Here is a 20,144-nt window from a genome sequence, read left to right as displayed (position 1 = left end):
TAAGTATTCTACCACATGACAATGTATACAATAAGAAAAGTGAGACAAAATTCAACTTGAACATCATGTACCTAATTAACCACCAATAATAAGCTTTTATCTCCAAAGATATATCTCTTTGATAGATGATAACATAAATGTATCTACATCAGGATGTTCATTCTGGAAGTTTTCCAGTATAGTAGGTTGTTGTAGAATGTTCCACAATCCACCAAAATGATTAAGAAATCCATATAAAGCTATTCTCCCTAGCTCAATCCCTACCTTGGATTAGATGTTAAAAAAAAAAAAAAAAAAAAAAAAAAAATATATATATATAGGACTAATACTCCCTGCCTTGAACACTCTATCTTTAGAGAAATAAACTTACTAAGTGAATTTTGAAAATGGAGTTCTATTATCTGATAGCTGGACCCACAGGGACACACGGACTTACACATTACAAATCCGTCATGGTTGTAAGTAATCAAAGAATCTATGAGCAAATACTTAAGTATGGAGACGAGTATGAGCTAAAGCCATGGCTAACTCTCACCCAAATTAAAAAGGGCATCACTAAGAAGCAAAAAACTCATTTGTTAGCAAAAGGAAGTTTCCTAGATAGATGAAAAAAAGATTATTGAATACCAAGATGGCTTACAAAAAAAAGTTTTTAGAGTAAACCCATCTTGGATCAAAACAAATATAAGTCTATAAAACGTGATCAGGGCGCCTGGGTGGCTCAGTCGTTAAGCATCTGCCTTTGGCTCAGGTCATGATCCCAGGGTCCTGGGATCGAGCCCCGTATTAGTCTCCCTGCTCAGCGGGAAGCCTGCTTCTCCCTCTCCCACTCCCCCTGCTTCTGTTCCCTCTCTCACTGTGTCTCTGTCAAATAAATAAATAAAATCTTAGAAAAAAAAACCAAAAACGTGATCAAAGAACATAATATATCTAACCTCTTGGCTAAAGTATATGTAGCAATATGAAGGTCTGAAAAAAAGAATCTCAGATTAACCATTTAATTTTTTTCTGAAAATGTAGAAGCCCTTATTAAAAGTATACCCTCGAATGTAATATACAAATAACCAGTTCCAAAGAGATGACATCTACCATGGTTAACTTCACTGGACTTCTGGGAAATATGAGTGAGAGAGAACTGTATTATAGAAGAAGGTCATTTAGTTTTCCCCAGAGTATGAGAACGATCACATTTTAATGGACATCACAACCATCACATTATATTGGAAACTACCTCCCTGGATATTCCCAGAGACTAAAGACTAGAAGAAAAGGAACACAGCAATAAGTCAGTAGATATGAAGTGGAATCCCACTTCCAAGAAAGGCAAAAATAAATCTTTACATGTAAGTTTGTCTCTCCACAGTTTAGGGAATTAAAGTTTTCTTTTGATGAACCAACTTAAGAAGATTTCACAGAAGACAACAGAATTGTTATCCAGAAGGAAATAAAGGGAAAAGTCTGTTAGACTGAGTAAAATTTGGACTTAGGAATTTAGAAAGTGATTCTGTAATTCTAAAAGGTAGTGATAATATAAAAACGTTCACAACTAACATAGTTGTGGTATTCTATGGACACAGGTATTCTATGGACAGCTATAAGACAGGAAGAAAGTTTGTGGATACTAGTCTGAGATGATTTTACGTTCCTATCACCTTATAATCCTTAGAATTGTACAGGAAATGTTCCAGTCTATAGTTTTGTAAAAAAAAAAAAAAAAGAGAGAGATATTCCTCTATTCCTCCCCAAATTTACAAACTCAACAGTTTATTGGACATAACATCTAAACATCATGCCAATCTATTTCCTGTAAGCCTAGTTTTCTGAAGCCAATACTCAATTAGTCTTAAGCTTTACTGCTCAATTCTCTATCACCTTAAGGAAAATGCTTCAGGAACCAGATCAGTACTGCCATCTGTGGAAAGCAATCATTTATGAAACTAAGTTGTTTATGTTCAATTTGGATCCCAGGAAATAGATGGATCATTTTATTAATGGATTCTATTATCTTATTGAAATATTTTTATGATCCCATTAAAAGATACTTTTTATCTTTTTCAAGAAGAATTATGTCTATTTTATGATTTTGAACTTTGAGGCTCAATCATTCATTCGTGTACTAAACTGTATACATTTGTTTTCTACAGACCATTCTAGCCCTGAATTATAGGTAAATTCCTCAGCCCCTTTGTATGCTGAAATGAGTTGTCTATTCAAATACTTACTTTGGTTACTTCCCTTTATTCATTTATTTTCTTAACCCTATTCTGTTTAATTGATTTTTCAAAGCATATGGACCCCTGGCTAAATTTTCAACACAGAATGTTTGCATTGCAGATATGACCTTAATCCTTCAGTGAATAGAAACTATAAAAAAAAAAACTATAAACTAAAACTATAAAAAAAAATAGAAACTATAAAACTATTCTGGAAAACAGGTTGATAGCAAACTTCAAGTAACAATAAGGAATATGTATTCACATTATCAGTAACTTTTTACACTTTAATAGGAGCTAGAGAAGAAGCTCAAAAGAAATGCAAAAAGAAATGAGTAAGCTATGATACGACAAGTAACAGTAGGGTAGCAGTGACTGGCCTACATTTTCAAGATATACTAACAATGTGGAAGATAGTTTAAATTGAAAGAGGCTTTTTTCCCAAGAACTCAACACTGGTATTTGGCAGCTCAATTTTGGTGTATCAGCGGAATCCTACTCTTCTAAAACCAGGAATTGCCAAATTACTGTTTTTCATTAATAGTGCATCCATCCTGCATCCAGGAAGCCCCCTCTGAAGCACACAGATTATTACGAATCTAAACCCAAACCTTTCTTGCCTCTTTGATTACAAATACTGACAAACACTCTGACCCAAGTATGTTGGTTAGCATCATATAGGACTATGGAGCTTGTACCTGAGGCCTATAATTCTGCTTGGCTTCTAAAAACTGAAATGTTAAGTGTTTCAGTAAGTTCATCCAATTCCATGCAAGACTTTGTTCAGTCTCTGATATTTTTGTTTAGGTCTGCAGGTCACATCAGGACTCTGATTTGACCTTATAATCCTTTCAGAGTTAGATGATACTAATAAATAACAAGAGTCCATATTTCTTGGTAATTTGGTGTTATAAGGAGAACATGATTAATCAATGAAGATCTTTTTGGAACTAAAGCAGTTAAACAGAAAAACATAGGCTGACATCTGGAAAGCTCAAAAACAGAGTTGACATGTTCTGCTTTATGAGTGAGCCATGAATGCTAAGATTTTCCAAATTCAACTATAAGGCCAAGGTGAGCTATTTTTCACATTGCTTTTAACTCACTCTGAAATGTATAAAGGCGAAGACAATATATGCTACACAGCTGAAATGCTTTAGTTTTTTAAAGGTGAAGGAAAAATTCAAAGAAGATTGTCTACACCCACTCCCCTTTATGAAAGAGCAGTTGCTCTATGATCTCAAAGTATAACTAGTATTACCTGTCCTTGATTTCATATGAGGGTCACTCATGGAGCAAACTGTTGATTTAAAGAGAGATTCTGGGAGGGGAGGGGAACGATTCAGATAGTCAGGGTTCAAGCATGAGCAGAAAACATATTGAGATAAGAACTGTCACTGTTGGTCAATAAACTGAGGATGTTTTTAAACACAATTACCTGCAAATGAAAAAAAATGTATCTGTACCTGGGACCAGAACCTGAACTAAAAGTTCAGCTGAAATAGAATCCAGTCCTTTTAAAGATGGTAATTTGTATTTGGGGGTGGGGGGGTGACACTTTTAATCTGTTTATTGATAAAATGAATTCCTACACAAACCCTAGACTAAATTTAGTTTGAAAGGCCTCTCTTTTCTTGGTATTTCTTTGCTAAGGTGGAGAATTTAATAGTTTAAACTATTAAAAGACTTTTTACTTTAGTCGTGAAAGTATAAATTTCTTGGTTAACAGATAAAAACTACTATGAAAAATAACATATGAAGTGTATTTTATTTTGAAGAATTTATTTTATATTTCTAGTTTCACTATGTGACCTTTCTCCATTTCTTATTCAAAAGCATGTAATGAGAAATTCTGGAAATATTCTTAGATAAAGGACTTCTCATAAATCCTTTCAACTATATAAGGCAGCATTAGAGGGCCTGAAAGATTGTAATCTTTCTGAAATGTCCCTACCAGGGAGGAAGGAAGGGGAAAAAACTGGAATATACTGTCTAACATTGGGGCAGGACAGAATGGTAAAGAAGGTCATACTTCCAAAATATATGTATTTTTAAAGTTCATTACTCTAAGACAATTTCTTCTTAAGTTTTATTAGAAAACTCAAGTGGTTTAAAAACACTATGGAAGAGAAAATGGGGGATTTTTCTATTATTAGTGAAGTTGTGTCTGAAATAGAATGACTATACTGTCTTTAGAACTTTGACACTTTAAAAAACGTTTGATTTAGTTGTGTTTGTCAATATTCTTGATTGACTAATCTTAACTTTTTATGAATCTGGGAACTTTCTATGCTAAGACCAAAGGGTCTGTGACACTCAAGGTTCCCCCCCCCCCAAGAAGGGCTCCTTGTAAAGGTACAGAGCAAAGAGGCAGTTTGGTTTTCGGTCCCAAAAGGCAAGAAGATGAAAAAGAATGAGAAGCCAGCAATGTAAATTGAAGTAAAGGGCCGTTTTCTTAAAGTAGAGTCTTGTTAAGTGTTTTAGTAGACCTTCAGTGCTCAGAAACAATTCCTTTAAGTCTGATTATTAATTCATTTTATATGGAAACTTGTCTTTTTATATCTCAGAATCCCTGAAACAGTAGTTCTCAAGTGACAAGCTCCATCAGAATTATCTGGGGACCTCTTAAAAACTAAACAAAACCAGCATTCTAGGCACAGTAATAAAGTTTATTAGATTCCTTAAAAGAGAAAGTAATCAGCAAGACTTTGGTGAAAGAGTTCCCAAGAGGGTGTGTTGTAGGGGAAGGATTCTTTGAGGCAGGGTGCTTTTGTGTGTGCCCGTGGAGGATTCATTCCAGGAAAATAGCACACGGGGGAGAAGAAACAGAGTATATTATAATGCTCCACTGAACATTCCATGTATAAAACACGTCTTGTTATAAAGATGATTTTCTTAGGATGGATTCTCAGAAGTTTGGTAACTAAGACAAAAGGCTTGATCTTAAATTTTAAGCTTGTTAAATATTGCTGCACTTGCTATAACATCAGCAAATATGAAAGTACTATTTTGTTCTATCCTTTACTCTTTTCTAGCACTGCACTCATTTTACTCAACTCTGCCAATTCTGTAATAGTTTCAAAATACTAAATCTGTAATTACTGCAAACTTTTTGGCCTATACTTTTAATTAATTGTATTATGTTAAGCACTTTTCATAAATCGTCTTTATTTTTAATAAGCTATAATTGTTTTTCACATTTTTAAACCTTATGTTGACTGTGCTTTGAGGTTTTTCTAAAAGGTTTAAATTTTCATATAACTATTTAATTTCTTTGTGATTCCTTTTAACCTCAGAAATCCTTACTCTGAGTTGATACTCAGCTTAAAAAAATTTTTTTTTTCTCTAGTTGTCTTAAAAAAATTCTTAACCCACAGGAAATAATTTACATATGAAGTAAAATGTAAATTTTTCTTTCTCAAAATGATTACCAACTTCCTAACAGGTAACAGAAAAATTAGTAAGTAATTTTTCTCCTCATTGGTTTTGTGACAAACAATTTACTATATATTCAGATCTTATATATAAATCTATTTTTTCATAGCTATTACAAGTTTTGTCATTTTTTTCTTCTAGGTCATCTATAGTTGTCATTAACATTAGCTGGAATATTTATCTTTTCGTTGGCTCTCAAGAATGGCATTCTTTCACTGTGTTTTCTAACCTGTAACTGCTAGCATAGTGCTATTGTATTGATTCTAATCATCACTTATCAACACCTGACAGAACTCTTATAATTTAAAAAGTTTTTAAATGCCTCAAGTTAACTCAGTTAACAAGTTTCACAATGGATAGAAAGGTAAGGGGGAAAGGCCATATTAGGCTAACATTTAAAAAAAGAAAAATAAAGGAAATGCTTTTATGGATACAAAAAAATCACAGGGGGTGGCTTTGTTCACGTACTTCAAAAAGTACATTGAGGAATATAAAATTTTGTTTTGCATTTCAAATACACCTCTTTAGGGAAGCAGTGAGGTCAGTTTAGAAAAGATGCTTGCAGTTTTCAATTATAAAGCTATTAGCACTCTCCCAACAAAACCAATAAAACAAAATCAGTGAGAGTACTTGTATTCATATAGCTACAATCAGGAGAACCACAAATTTTTGAGGACTAACTATTAGAACAAGAAGAGCTTTCTTTAATTAAATGGGTCATCTCTCACAATGTGAACCCTCTCCTGCCACTAAGCACAATACCAGAACTAAGTAATTTCAAAAGACATCAAAACTTCTATTTCAAGTAATAGGTTTCCCAATAACTAATTCCAATTTCATCTGAAGATTATTAAGGACCCTGTTTTAGTAATAAAATGGAGCGTTTCAGAATGTTAAAGCAATTTTAGATTTTACTTGTATGGTAGCTATGATTTTATGTGCCCCATTAAAAATCTAGTCCAATGTCTCCATTTAATGGCTTAATATTTTAAAGACTCTTCTCCATATTACAAAAATACATCAGTTATATATTCCCTTCTTTTCCCAAAGCAAACAGATATATAGTCCTTCAAACCAAAATGCTAAAAAGTATCATTCTAAAATAAAACTGCTTACCATGATACCACCATTTTGTTTTCTTTGGATTCTTGTTACATGTTCGAACATAAAAAGAATTATCTGGTGGTCGTCTCTGAAACCAAAAAGAGAGGTTGTAAAATGGAAGAAGATTTAAGAAGATAGTTTTAATAAAAGCTTTAGAAGAATTATTACAGAAAGTATAAAAACAATATAAATGCCAATGTGGCACAACTGAAATAATATATTGCAGGAAAAGTAGACCCTTGACACAGGAATTAAAAATAAACAAACAAACAAACAAACAAACTAGGGATGTGCATGTGTGATTTGGATTAGGTTCCAGTGGGATTACTAGAGAATGACTATTAACCCAAAGTGGAAGCATTAGGTTTTAAGGAATTTTGGTTTCATTTATTTTATCTCCCAAGAAACAATTTGTAATTACTTTTGTGAACTAATTAAAAAACAGAAAAGTCTATCTAACTAGGTTTGTCTGAGAAACTAACAGCAACTTATAAACCTCCACAATTACTGTTTTCCTGTAAGGTAAGTATCACCTAAGACAGACCAAAGGATTCAGTTTCCAAACAATATGTAAGAGGAAAAAGGGGGAAAAGCTATATTGGCATTTCTACCATATATATGCCCAGACTAGCACAGTATTAGAAACATATGGCAGCGCTGCAAGGGAGCTTCAGCAGAAATAGTGATGCCAACAAAACTGAAGACAGATTTTGGAAGGCAATTTCCCTGAAAACTGTTGGATATTGATCAGACAAAATAAGTTTAAGTGACTCTCTACAAAAATCTGGAAACATGTCAAATTTGTATTAAAGCTACTCAGTGCAGGTTAGTAGCTAAGTTAGTAGATAGGTCCAACCAAAAACCAATGATAAGTAGGACTGCCTAGACAGCAGATAGGGAAACAGGCAGTCCACTTGGCACTTCCACAACTCATGTACATAACTCTGATCTTAGTTGAGCCTAATAATGCCCTTACAAGTTAATATTAATAGTAACTTAACAAAAGGGAAGAGTATAGCATAAGATGTTGAACAACTACCCCAAGATTACCCTGCTGATAGAGTTTGAGAAAATATATGAAAAATTAGCATCATGAAATTAGATAACTGACAACTTCAAAGAATAGATAATCTGTTGCTGTCTGTCCTGCAAAGTCATAATCTGTGTTCATGTGGAATAAATTGCTACCACTGCAACAAATAATTTCATAAATTCATTTTCTCTGTATATTGATTAGAATCCAATCTTAAAAAAAAAAAACACAACCCAACCAATCTTCAAAAAGAAAAACACACTCATTCTAAGAATATAACCAAACTGATTAAGTGATCATGCAGATTTGGTTCTTAGAAAATAAAGTAACTATACAAAAAGATGGATTACCAAAATTGTTTTAGGAATTGAATACAAGCTAGAAAGTTTGGAGTATCTATATTATAAGGGCACTAAGAATAAATGGTAGATTACTGAAAGACCTCTCAATATCAGAAATTATCTTTAATCTACTGAAATCTACTGACATGATGGATTTAAAGGTCTTCAATTAAGGGAACCATCCTTGACTATGAAAAAGAAAACTGGAATGAAAGAATTATGACTAAATCAAAGTTCCCAAATGCTTATAGTAAAAATTATAATTTGTATTCAAGTCAAATATTAAAGTGAAACTCAGAGAACCACAATGACCAGAGAATAAAATTCACCTGTTTTAAAAGAAGAGTTTTTGGTGAGTAGTTAGAAGACTTTTAAAAGCTTATTTGGAGCTAGATCCCCTCAGTGCCAAAGCAAGTTTCCTCTTCATCTCTGTAACCTAGTACTTAGCACAGTAAAAACAGTATCTACTAGGTTCCTAATAAACTTTTACTGAATTTTTAACGCTGACACAGAACTAATGCTGCCAGATTTACTTCCAAATTATTATCTTGGTTAAATATAATTTAGTTCATATTATATAATATAGCTTACCAATAATTTAAATGGAATAATTAGGCGTATACTAACTATGAAGGAAAACTAGCAGTAGATAACTGAAATGTGAGGGGGATAGAGAGAATTAGAAAAGGGTAAAGGAGATGGTGAATATAATCATTTTCTAGTTTGTAATAGTAAATCATTAATTTATTGTAAATCATTACATTAAATGTAAACAAAGTGCTAATCATTACAAGGCACATGCAAGAGCTATGTCCACACATCACTGGTGTTTATCTCAACTTTTCTTATTAAAATCCTATACTTACTACTTCACCTTTCTAAAGACATTAAACATTAATGAGGGCACAGAAGTCCTTGTAACTGCAAACTGCTCTACTCTACACTTAAAAATTTTAAATTTATGTGTGTGCTGAGGGTGTAAGTGTGGGGGTAGAGAAAATATGGAAGCAATAAATGAGTAAGACTTGTTTCCAAAGCCCTTAGGGTTAACAAAAGCTCAAGTGTAGCCTTGAAATGCAACCTAGAAAAGCCTACAGGCAAAGAGGAAACTTAAAAAGTCATACTACAATTAGATTATGTGTACCCTATTTCATCTATTCAAAGATGTACGTTTTTTCTGCACATTTTAATATTCCTGAATGGGGATACATGCCTTTTAACTAATGGTGTCATCGTTTAACTGACAGAAGTTTTTTCTTTCTTATATGGTATATAAAATTGCATATTAATGCTCTTAATGCCACAATTTAAAAATACAATTTAAACAATTACTTCCCATGCTTCTTGTAACAAAAAAAACCTGTTTTTTTAAACCTAACACCAAGAAACCTCTTATGAACCTAACATTTCAAGAAACTCACTTTGCAAACAGTGGCTTAGAGTGTTTGAGTCTAGATAACCTATCATTTAAATATGAACTACTTAAAGTTCCCTAAATACTAATTTAAAGTCCTCTAAATACTAATTTAGTAAAAATGATAGTTCAATTTCGAGAAAACAAGGGGAAAAAACTGCTATAATAACCCCACAGATCCCTAATCTGTAAGGTAACGTTGTTTCTCCGTTAGACCCAACACAAAAGGAAACCCTCATGAAGAAAAGAGGCTTTAAAATATAGAAATACATGAACACTGTGCTACACACTGCCCCTCAGGCAGAAATGACAAGAGGGCCAGAAATGCACACAGGATTTAGATACTTTAAAAGGGTATCCTAAATTTAAGTCATGTGGTTTTTCTTTCTGATATTTTCACCTTTCCATCAGACATAGAATCTGGGGATTAAAAAGGAGAATTAGTGTAAAAGTCCTGAAAATTCTCTTGGTAATCTAACCTTCCTCTTTCAACCTAATCATGATGATCAGTATGATAGGAAAGCTCTGGTTCCTGGGAAATTCCCTAAAAGAGGCTGATAGGGCGGGAGCCAGCAGAGGGGAGAAGGGAACTATGAAACTTGCTCTTGGGACTTTCCACTGTGAAATCTAGAAATGAGAATTTCTTATACACTTCTGCCTTGTGCATGCTTACAGAAATAAAATTCAGATTATTTAAGAACATCTGCAGAAATTTTCTGTTTAAGAAATTTAAAACAATGTCTGACTTCTATGTGGAATGAAAGATTATCAAAATAATTTTCTAATCTATTACTGAACATATTACCTATAATTTCTTAATAAAAAGCATTAAGTCTTTCCTTCACATAAATTATGTATTAAAATAGTTTCTCTACCTAAACTAAAAAAAGAGATATTACCTGGAATAATTCTGAGAAGTCCTACCTTTTCTTTGCAGCTGGAAAGCATGCTAATAATGCTAAGACAAACTGACTGGACTGAGAGCGCTGGGGACCAGTCTTCTGTTAGAATGGATAAACAGATATGACCATTGCTATAAACATGAGGATGAACGGGAATATTTTCACCAGTAAACATGACCTAAGAAAGAATAAAATTCCATTAACACTCAAATATTCTGTATTACCAAGAAATAAAATATTCTCCACAGAACTTATTATTTTAAAAATGAATTAAAAACAAACAAAATAAGTGCCAGAAACAAGATAAACAACTGCTTGTTGTTTATTCTCATCAATCCACAAAGTACTAGTTTCACTGTGTGAATGAGCACGTAGGAAATGGAACATACAGGGAAAAAACCCAGGTCATCTGTTTTTTTATTTCAGCTATTTTTCACAAATTCCCTTTAAAAATTTATAAATTACTATGCATTTTTGGCCCAGTAAACTATATCAAGAATGCTTTTTCAAATTCTACTCATTACTCTCTGCATTACAAATACTAAAGTATTCAATTTTCAGACAACATGAATTACAGGCGACAGGAACATCCCCTTCCAACCTATAACAATGCTATCACCTAAGGTGCTATGTGCAAAAGGAAATAACTGTTATATATATATACCATCTCCTCTAAACTGGCTTGTCCATTATCATGGGTACAAATAACTACTTACTGATCAGCAAATAACTATGTGCTTATACACAAAAAAACAAAGGCTGAATGAGACAAGTTTTTCTCTGCCTTTTCTTCTACTCAATTCTTCTAAGTTTTTCCTTTCTCCACCTTGCCTCAGCACTGTTTTGAAAGATAATAAATCTATTATTCCTTCCTTTGCCCTAATAATTCATTAAGTATCCCAATAGTAATGTTTCTTAAACATATCTACCCTAAGCATCTGAACAGGCAGGAGAGTGAATTCATACATCCCAAAGAATCTGTAAGCACAGCCCAAAGTAGGGCAAAGGAAAAGACACAGAAGTCTAATATTTAAGGATGTTTATATTTTACTTCATAAAAAATTACTTATTTTGATATAAAAATTAATCTACCAATCTTTATGTGAATTTTATACTGCGGTAAGATCTAACATTTTTACTCTGTTGTTTAGTAGTAATTACTAATTCCTGACCTTAAAAAAAAAAATCACCTGAAGATCTGGCTAAAATATAAATGCAGGGGCGCCTGGGTGGCTCAGTTGTTAAGCGTCTGCCTTCAGCTTAGGTCATGATCCCAGGATCCTAGGGTGGAGCCCCACATCGGGCTCCCTGCTCACCGGGAAGCCTGCTTCTCCTCCCACTCCCCCTGCTTGGGTTCCTGCTCTGTCAAATAAAATCTTAAAAAAAAAAAAAAAAAAAAAAAATATATATATATATATATATATATATATATATAAATGCAAGAGCTCCACTTTCATAGATACTGATTCAGTAGGTATGATGGGATTTTTATAAAGCTCGTCAAATATAAACCAGTAGTTCCCAAACGAGACTTGCAGTATTCTCTCTTAGCCCTAAAACTGCCTCACTTGAAGACAGCAAAATCTTACTAAGAAGAAACCCCACCTTCAGTTATGTCAAATTGATGATGTATTTATTGTTCTAGACATAAGTATTTTCCCCTTTATATAAGAGCAAAAAAGAGAGCCAGTGAAATAAGTGTGGCTAGAGTAAGGTATGTCAGCATTTAAAATGGGGCACTTACGGAAAGGTACCATAAGCTGGGTTTTTGCTTTTATTTTCAAGTATCTAGCTACAAATCTTGACTTCACTACAATTTCACAAATATTTACATTTTAACAAAGCATTCTTTCATATAAGTAGGAGTCCTCTAGTATTTCAAGTATACTACTAACATATGGAAGTTGTTTCCTTGGCTGAAGCTAATACAAGAAAACAAAAGGAACTTTTTTCCTCAAAGGAATGACTTTACACACTTGCATATTTTTTGTTTCTTTAAATTTTAGTCATGCACCCTCCAGTCCCATTAGAAGGAGCTAAAATAAAGCTTAAAACTAAAATAAGTCTCAAAATAAGGGATATCACGTTATTTGCCCTGCCTGATTGCAGAACCCAATCTCCTACTTTAGCACAGCTGTATTTGAAGCCTATCATTTATCTCAATTTTATCTATCAGTGCTAGTATCCTTTTCATCACTTTTTTGCTAAAAAAGGGCTGCTCTGCAAAAGGAACGGACTGCTTAAATGGTCTCGCAGCTCTGTACTTTTGAGTTTATCCACAATTATTGTAAATTTTATTTTTTATAAACATGTAGTTTATTCTATACATTTGATATTCCCACAATGTGTTATAGATGTCTAGAGTGGGAGTTTACAAATCTCGCAGAACATGCATCTGCTTTGGGGTATTCACTCTGCCACAAAATCCCATTTGACCAGTAGGATATTTTCCTTAAGAATACAGACAATGCCCAAGACCTTATCCCCTGGCCACAAATACTTTTTAAAGGATATTTCTTTTCCAATAAGGTCTCCTTTTTAAAAAGTCACACAGAACAGTGCTCTGAAAGTGCCAAAAAAAGGAAGAACTGCCAAGTTACCTTCTTTGGCAAAAATTAATCAATGCATCAGCAACCATCAAGGAAAATACACAGACAGCAAAATACAAAGGTTATCACAACATGCTCTGACTCGCCAATTCACAAAGCAGAAGGAAAGCAATAGTGCTCTGGGAGAGAACGGATTATAAACTAAATCACTTGGCCTGAGAGCCAAGAAGTTGCCACAAAGCAAAAGGAAACCAGGTGAGAGGAAAAGGGATGGAAAGCAGAAGAAGCCACCTCCAGCAGGAGCAGCAGACACTACTAAGCACCGAAGAGAGCGAGAAATTGAGACAGAAACAGCTTTGAAGGCTGAGGGGACTGAAATAAGAAATCAGATCTCCGTAAACCTTAAAGAAAGAAAAGCAAAGCAAAAAAAAAAGCTGGGGCTTTTTAACATGCTGCATGCAGGGCAAATACAGCCAGCCTGAAACTTTCAGCAACCAAACAGGGGGCTCAATTAGCTGCACATATTATAGGTAACCCCTAGGGCCTAACCTGCCAGATACAGAATTTTAGAAGTTTGTCTAAACATGGAAAGGCTGAGTTTACATGCCAGAGATGAATTCCTGAAATAAAAGAAAAAACTTTTTTCAACAATTTATTCATGTAAAAAGGCTGGTAAGCAGTTTCCACAGACAGTTTTGATGTAAACTCTGCAATTCTGGTTCTTTGCATGTGATGGGGAAAGTAACCAAGGCTGAACTTCTTCAAGATCATGCTCTTAACCATCCTCATTTATTTAACACATGGTACAATCCAAAGGAGGAAATGGACATTTCAGTTATTTTAATGCAGCCAAGCAGGGTCTGAAAGCTTAAGAGATGATTAGCTGTTTTCAGAATTAAAAAACTTTTTGGGGGGAATCCCAAGCAGCCGATAAAACTCAGATTTAACAAGACAACTGAATACGATGAATTTGAAACCAAAGGGAATAAATAAGAACTTTGCTAATTTATTTACTTTAAAAATTTTTTTAAATAATTTATTCAAATTCAAACTTAGTCATATAAACAGTTAACAACCAGAGAACTGCACATATTCATAAACCAAACAATAAAATGGAACTACAGATTTTAAAGAATAAGCTGTTTTACGAAAAAAAGCCACAATTTTAGAAAAGGATCTTAGATCTAATGCATGTGAATCACACCTGAAGTTCAGAGTCTGTATTAGAAGCAGTACTCAGATGAATCTAAATTTCCAAACACCTCCCTATCAGTATGGCATATTTTCAAGAGCAGGTGAGATCTAAGAAAACTAGGCTCAGTATCATAATTTTGGAGTTAAGCAAGCATATCCCACATCCAACCTGAAGTTTTAAGCAAGCCAACCTCTGGGTAACTTTTGGTACCAAATGTAGTGTCTCTCATAAAACTACTAATTTGAGAATGAAAGCCACCAATAATGACAAAAGAGAGGATGGAGCTTAGGTAACTGTTTCTAATATCAAATTTATATTTATGAGTACATAAGGATTTCCAATCAAGCTCAATACTGAATGATCCCACAATACTGAGATCTGACCACAAGGAAAGCATGCTACTATGTTCAGACTAGTGTTCTGCAACTAATTAGAAAGTGAGACACCTAATATAGCATCAAACTAAGTCAAAACACATATTACAAGAATAAGCAGTACGAAACAAGCTATAAAATATAAAAGCTATAAAATATACAAAAAGGATACCAAGATTTCTTCAGGGACAACATAAGGGAATGCTTTCTCATTAAAATTGTAAGTAGATGACAATGCTTAATGGGCAATTACAGAAACTGTACAAGCAGAATTTGTTGCGATCAGATATCTAATTATTAATAATATATGACACAGACAATCTAGCATAAATGGTAAATATCTGACAAAAGTAACTGGCGACTGGAGTCTTAGCGTAGTTTTTAATTCAATGCTCCCCTTTTAGTCACTTAATATGTATTAGTAGCATCAATATTAATAGTTTTTCTGGTCTTCCAAAATTACCCTTACCATGCAATTGTACAAGTATTACAAAGTCAAAATTCCTGGATACAATGAAACTAAATTTGGGTTCCCCTGGATGGTAAACCATTCTCTCTCCTTTGTAAGCTGTGTTCTTCTAGCCCACCAGTCTTCTTTATCTTGCCCTCTGCTTTACCCCCAAGGCTTCAACGAACAGCGTTCACTGTTCCCTTTCTCCTCGTCAGGTGTCCTAGATGCTAGACAATTTAAGGCAATAAAAATGGTTATTTAAGACTTTGGAAAGCTTAAACACCATCACATGAAAGAGCAAGGAAAATGACACAACAAATAAAAGGATGAGAATGCTATGAAAATAGGTTCTGGATCTCTGCAATGAAGGAGTGCTGAGCAACAGAACCAAAGGGTCTCGGTTAAGGTGCCATGAATAGGAAGGGGAATAAGGATGAGGAGAAAGCGACTACTCTTTTGCCCCAGTGTTTCTAAAGCTTTATAATCAAGGTAAGTATATTTTCATCACCACTTTTAACATTGATATGGTTTCACGACTAAGTACAGTATCCTCTTTCCCCTAAAAAAATACTTCCCCACCTATTTCTAAAGCCTAAAATTTCTTCAACAAAAATTAGAGTTGAAAAGCTTAAAAACAAAGTATAACCAGGATATTTACAAGATAATGTGTCTCAATTTTACTGCATTCAAATGGGATGTTTTGACAGAGGAAGGGGTTAAGTTTAAGGTCAAAGATATCTGGAAGGGAAGAGCTGCTAATGTGAGGGCAGAAGGAGAAAGGAAAAGAAGCAAAAACAGTAAAGACACTAAACTTGAAGACTTCACAGTTTGGAAGGAGAGGTGACTATACCTCCCAATTCCTTTGAGATAAATCTCCAAATCCTTTATATTGCAAGACTCTCTTGGATAAACCCCAAAACATCCTTCCTTTTTCACCTCCTGCTGTAACCCTCCATTTAATTGATACATAAAACTACATTTGCTCATAAATCTCAGAAGAAACCATGTCTTTTCATGATTTGCTCCACTTGTGACATAAACTCTTCTTCTGCTTTAAGTCCCAGTACAAACAGGTTTCTCTTTGCCCCCTCATTCTATTCTAAACCAGTCAATGCTTTCTCTTTTGCTCCCAAAGCATACAATTCATATTTCAACTTATGGTGCATCCAGTTGCACAGGCCAAAAGTTGTGGAGTCTTCCCTGACTCCTTTCTCTCGTTCATATTTCTTATCAATTTATTAGCAAATCCTGTTGGCTCAACTTTTAAAATAGGTCCAGGGGCACCTGGGTGGCTCAGCTGGTTAAGCGACCAACTCTTGCTTTTGACTCAAGTCATGATCTCAGGGTCCTGGGATCCCTGCTCAGTGGGGAGTCTGCTTGAGGACTCTCTCTGCCCCTTACACCCACTTGAGCTCTCTTTCTCTCTCAAATGAATATATCTTAAAAAAAATAATAAAATAAGTCCAAAATATGGCCATCTTCCACAACCTGCACTACTAGCTTTCTGGTGCAAGTCACCATCACTTCTCACTTGGATTACTACAGGAGTTGTCTGGTCTCCCTGTACCCTTGTACACCCAACAATGTGTCACACAAGAGCCAAATTTTTCCTTTTAATTTTAGGGAGGATTATGTCATTCCTTTGCTCAAAATATTCAAAGGTTTTTCATCTCATTCTGAGTAAAAACCAAAACTCTTACAATGGGCTATACAATCCATGACAGATCCTCCAGCCCAAATTACTTCTCAGACCTATGCCCTTGACTTCCCCTCGTTTGTATACCACTCCAGGGACCTGCCACATGTGCTCCAGGTTCACAGCCTTTGCATTTTTTCTTCACCCGCTCTTTCCATACTTCATATGACTTACTCACTCACCTCTTTCAGATATCTGCTCCAAGGTCACCTTCTCAGTGAAATCTTCCCTGATTGCTCTATCCAATGTTGCAACATTCTCAATCCCCCTTTCTACTTTTTCTACCATCTTCCATACTATATGTTTTTGTTTATTGTTTATTGTCTCTTTCTACAAGGATGCAAACTCCACCTAAGGAGGTTTTTTATTTGGTTTTCTTCACTATTATTGCCAACACCTAGTACAGGGTCTGTTCTATGACACGTACTAGATAAATACTTACAGAATGAATGCATCCACATCTGCCTATCCAAATACTAAAACAATTATTAAAGGCAGGCCCAACACCTTTTAATTTCTGTACTCTTTCATTTCTAAAGTACAGAGCACAATATTTGGCACATAATTTGGGTTTACTACACATTAAATCAGCCAATCGTTTACCTGTATCCTTGCACAGGAAAACAGAATACAGATATTTTATTTTCTGTATGGCTGATGGTAAGTGCACATTAGTAGAAAACAGTGATAGAAAAGTGCCTCATCTCTGCTCCCAATATTAAAAGGTTTTGCTGTCATTATTGTTTCTTTTAAAGCAAATGACTGGGCCAAACACCTTCTTTTGGATAGGCAGCTTTTTCACTGTAAAGTGAGATACATGAGAAATTAATTATAATTAGTAGGGAAAAGAAAACCCAGCAAACTATAAAGTTTATTATGGTCTTCCAGATCTAACTTACTGATACAGAAGTAGTAGTAAGTTCACAATGAGACTAGTTTTACGGTTATTTCCCCAAATTCAACTGTTGTAAGTAGTGATAAACTTAATACTGCTTATTGCATAGGGAAATCAAAGACTAATTTTCTAATAAGTGCCAATGCTGTTGGGTCTCATAAATAAAATCTTTGGTGAATGAGGAATTTTACTGCCCTTGAGTGGTTCTAATCACTTCCCCAGAGTAATGGACCTCTGGAAAGTTTGTTATTGGAAAAATCCAAAATCTGTATGCACATCAAGTAATTGATGTATGATTATAGATGCTGTGATTAATAAAAATTAAAATAATTAATAAAATAATTATAATATATATTATATATATAATATATAATTACAAAATAAAAATAATTAAAAAATAATTAGAAAGTATTAGTAGACTTAGAGCAGCTCTGTTATTTTCTCAATCATTGATACTATAATATACAACTGTGACATGAGAATGATGTGAAAAAGTGATACAAAATCTCTTCCAAAAGATTGCCCCAGAGCTTTCAAAGTTATCATTCTTCGTATTATCTTTCACTTTTAGAGATAACAATACTGGCTGGATAAATAAGCATTTTCCCCATTCTGGTACTCACACCTAATTGACAGTATGGAAAGGTGTAACTTGGGTTTGAGTCTTGACTATCCTATTAGCTAGCTTTTAAACCACAAACAAGACACTTTACTTCTAAAGCTTCAATTTCTTCACTTATGAGGATGAATCCATCTTCCCTAACCACTTCATTAGAGCTGTTACAAGATAAAATCAGAATGGAAATTACATTAGAAAGTATGATACAAATATTACTGCACAGCAGAAGGCATGGATGTAATGTGTGGCTGAAATGGTTAAGTTTGGACTTACATGAGAAGCTAAAGTTTTCAGACTTGACTCTGCAGAAAATAAGGAAGCATTAAAGGTTTTGAGGAGGAGGTAGGGATAGTTGTGGTGGTGGTGGTGGTGGCACTGTGTATCTGTGCAAATCAATGAGGTAACTGCACCTTCAAAGAAATCTAACAGCACTGTGAATGGATGGCTAGGAGTGGAAAGAACTAGAGGCTATTATGTATTAGTCCACATGAGAGATAGAAACTTGTACTACAGCACTGACAGTAGGGTAAGAGTGAACTGACTTAAGCACTGCAAAAGGATGTGAAAAGCTGCATCTAACAGTGAAGGGAAGAATTTCAATGCAAGCAGATAGGTGGACAATAACCCAAGAAAAAAATTTTTTTTCCTTATTTTGTTACTGGAAAAGATGGAGTTTAGATGTGTTAAATTTGAGACATCTGGAGGTATTCAAGTAGCGATATCCAACAAGGGTGTGAAATTAAACCTCAGAAAGAAGAGGTTTTTTACGGAACTGTAGATCTGGGAGTTAGCTGCTTAAGATGATTGAAGATGTTAGAGAAAAGAGTGAGAATGAGGGGGTGCTGAATAAAGAACCCAGAGAACACCAAAATCAGAAGAATCAGAAGAGCGGGAAGAAGTCAAAACAGGGAAGGAGAAAAAAAGAATTTGAGATATGATAGAATCCATTACTAACACTCTAACTTACAGAAATATTCAAGATAAAATTCAAACGCTGCTTCAGAGTTTGATATTTGATTTAGATTTAAATACTAAGGAGAGAATTTAGAGGACACTTCTGACTTGGTTCATGTTTATAGAAATACTATTTTCCTCTGATGAAATATCTGTGGGCTCCCAGAGTAAGTCTTCTCCAATATTCCCCTAGTCAACAGTTTGGAGTTGGTGAGTGAGTCACATTCTTTCTTCATATACCTTCAACAAACTTAGCTGAAGTGAAGAACAGGTTGAAGGTGACAAGGAGATACCACTGCCTTCAAGGATTAACAATCTAAGATGATGCTGATAAGTCAAAAGGCTATAAAACGTGAAGATCATTTTCTAGAGAGAAGGAAGATGTTTGCTTTGGTTTATCATAGTCTACACATGCTTATAGAGGTCTAGAGGTCATGACAATACATAACCCTTAGCTTTATTTTTATGAAAATGATAAAAATGAGTTTCTTATTTTCTGCCCACATAAAAACTGCAGAACTCAAAGAGTCCATTTCCATTTAATTCTGTGCCTTTATTAAAACAAAGATTTCTTGTACTTACAGCACATTACAATAACTGACTTCCATCTATACTCCTACACTGTTTGGTATATTCTATTTAAAGTGGCAATGAAATATGATTTTCCTCAAAAATAACGTATTTCAGCACTTCACGAGTTTTAGCTATTTGAGATGCAGAACCTCATTATCTAGCATACTACACAGAGCTGGCATTAAGTCTCATCATTTTGCCACTAGTAACTCATTTACCCATCTCACCAAGTCAGAAATCTGGAAGTCATCCTAGAGTCTCCTTTTTTCTAACTTCCAAAAATTAATCATTCACCACAGTTAAACAGCTCTCAGTTAACAGCTCTCAAAAAAGTTCCTCTACCACCATTATCCCTTGTCTGAGTGTTAACCCATTAAATAAACTAACTGTGCCTCA

The 20,144-nt window shown here is 34.4% G+C and overlaps 1 protein-coding gene across 3 annotated transcripts in view; it reads right to left on the bottom strand.

Moving 5' to 3' along the window:
- Nucleotides 1-20,144, bottom strand: part of UBE2W (ubiquitin conjugating enzyme E2 W) — an 81,687-nt gene that overhangs the window by 13,381 nt on the left and 48,162 nt on the right. For 2 of the 3 annotated variants that reach the window (XR_003610357.2, XM_028109681.2), the window contains exons 4-5: nucleotides 10,465-10,620; nucleotides 6,765-6,840 (exon numbers count right to left, since the gene is read on the bottom strand). Coding sequence is in view for 2 of the 3 variants with exons in the window: in XM_028109681.2 (XP_027965482.1) it covers nucleotides 6,765-6,840; nucleotides 10,465-10,620 (232 nt within the window). In the remaining variant the exon portion in view is untranslated. The remainder of the gene's footprint in view (nucleotides 1-6,764; nucleotides 6,841-10,464; nucleotides 10,621-20,144) is intronic. The other variant, XM_088022798.1, reaches the window with a different exon arrangement.

The sequence above is a fragment of the Eumetopias jubatus genome, unplaced genomic scaffold (assembly GCF_037043125.1).
Source record: "Eumetopias jubatus isolate StellerSeaLion01/CBP00866 unplaced genomic scaffold, mEumJub1_p1.0 scaffold_4, whole genome shotgun sequence".
NCBI classification, from domain to species: Eukaryota; Metazoa; Chordata; class Mammalia; order Carnivora; family Otariidae; genus Eumetopias; species Eumetopias jubatus.
Note: the sequence above shows the minus strand (reverse complement) of the source record. Positions and strands in the feature narration are given on the sequence as shown.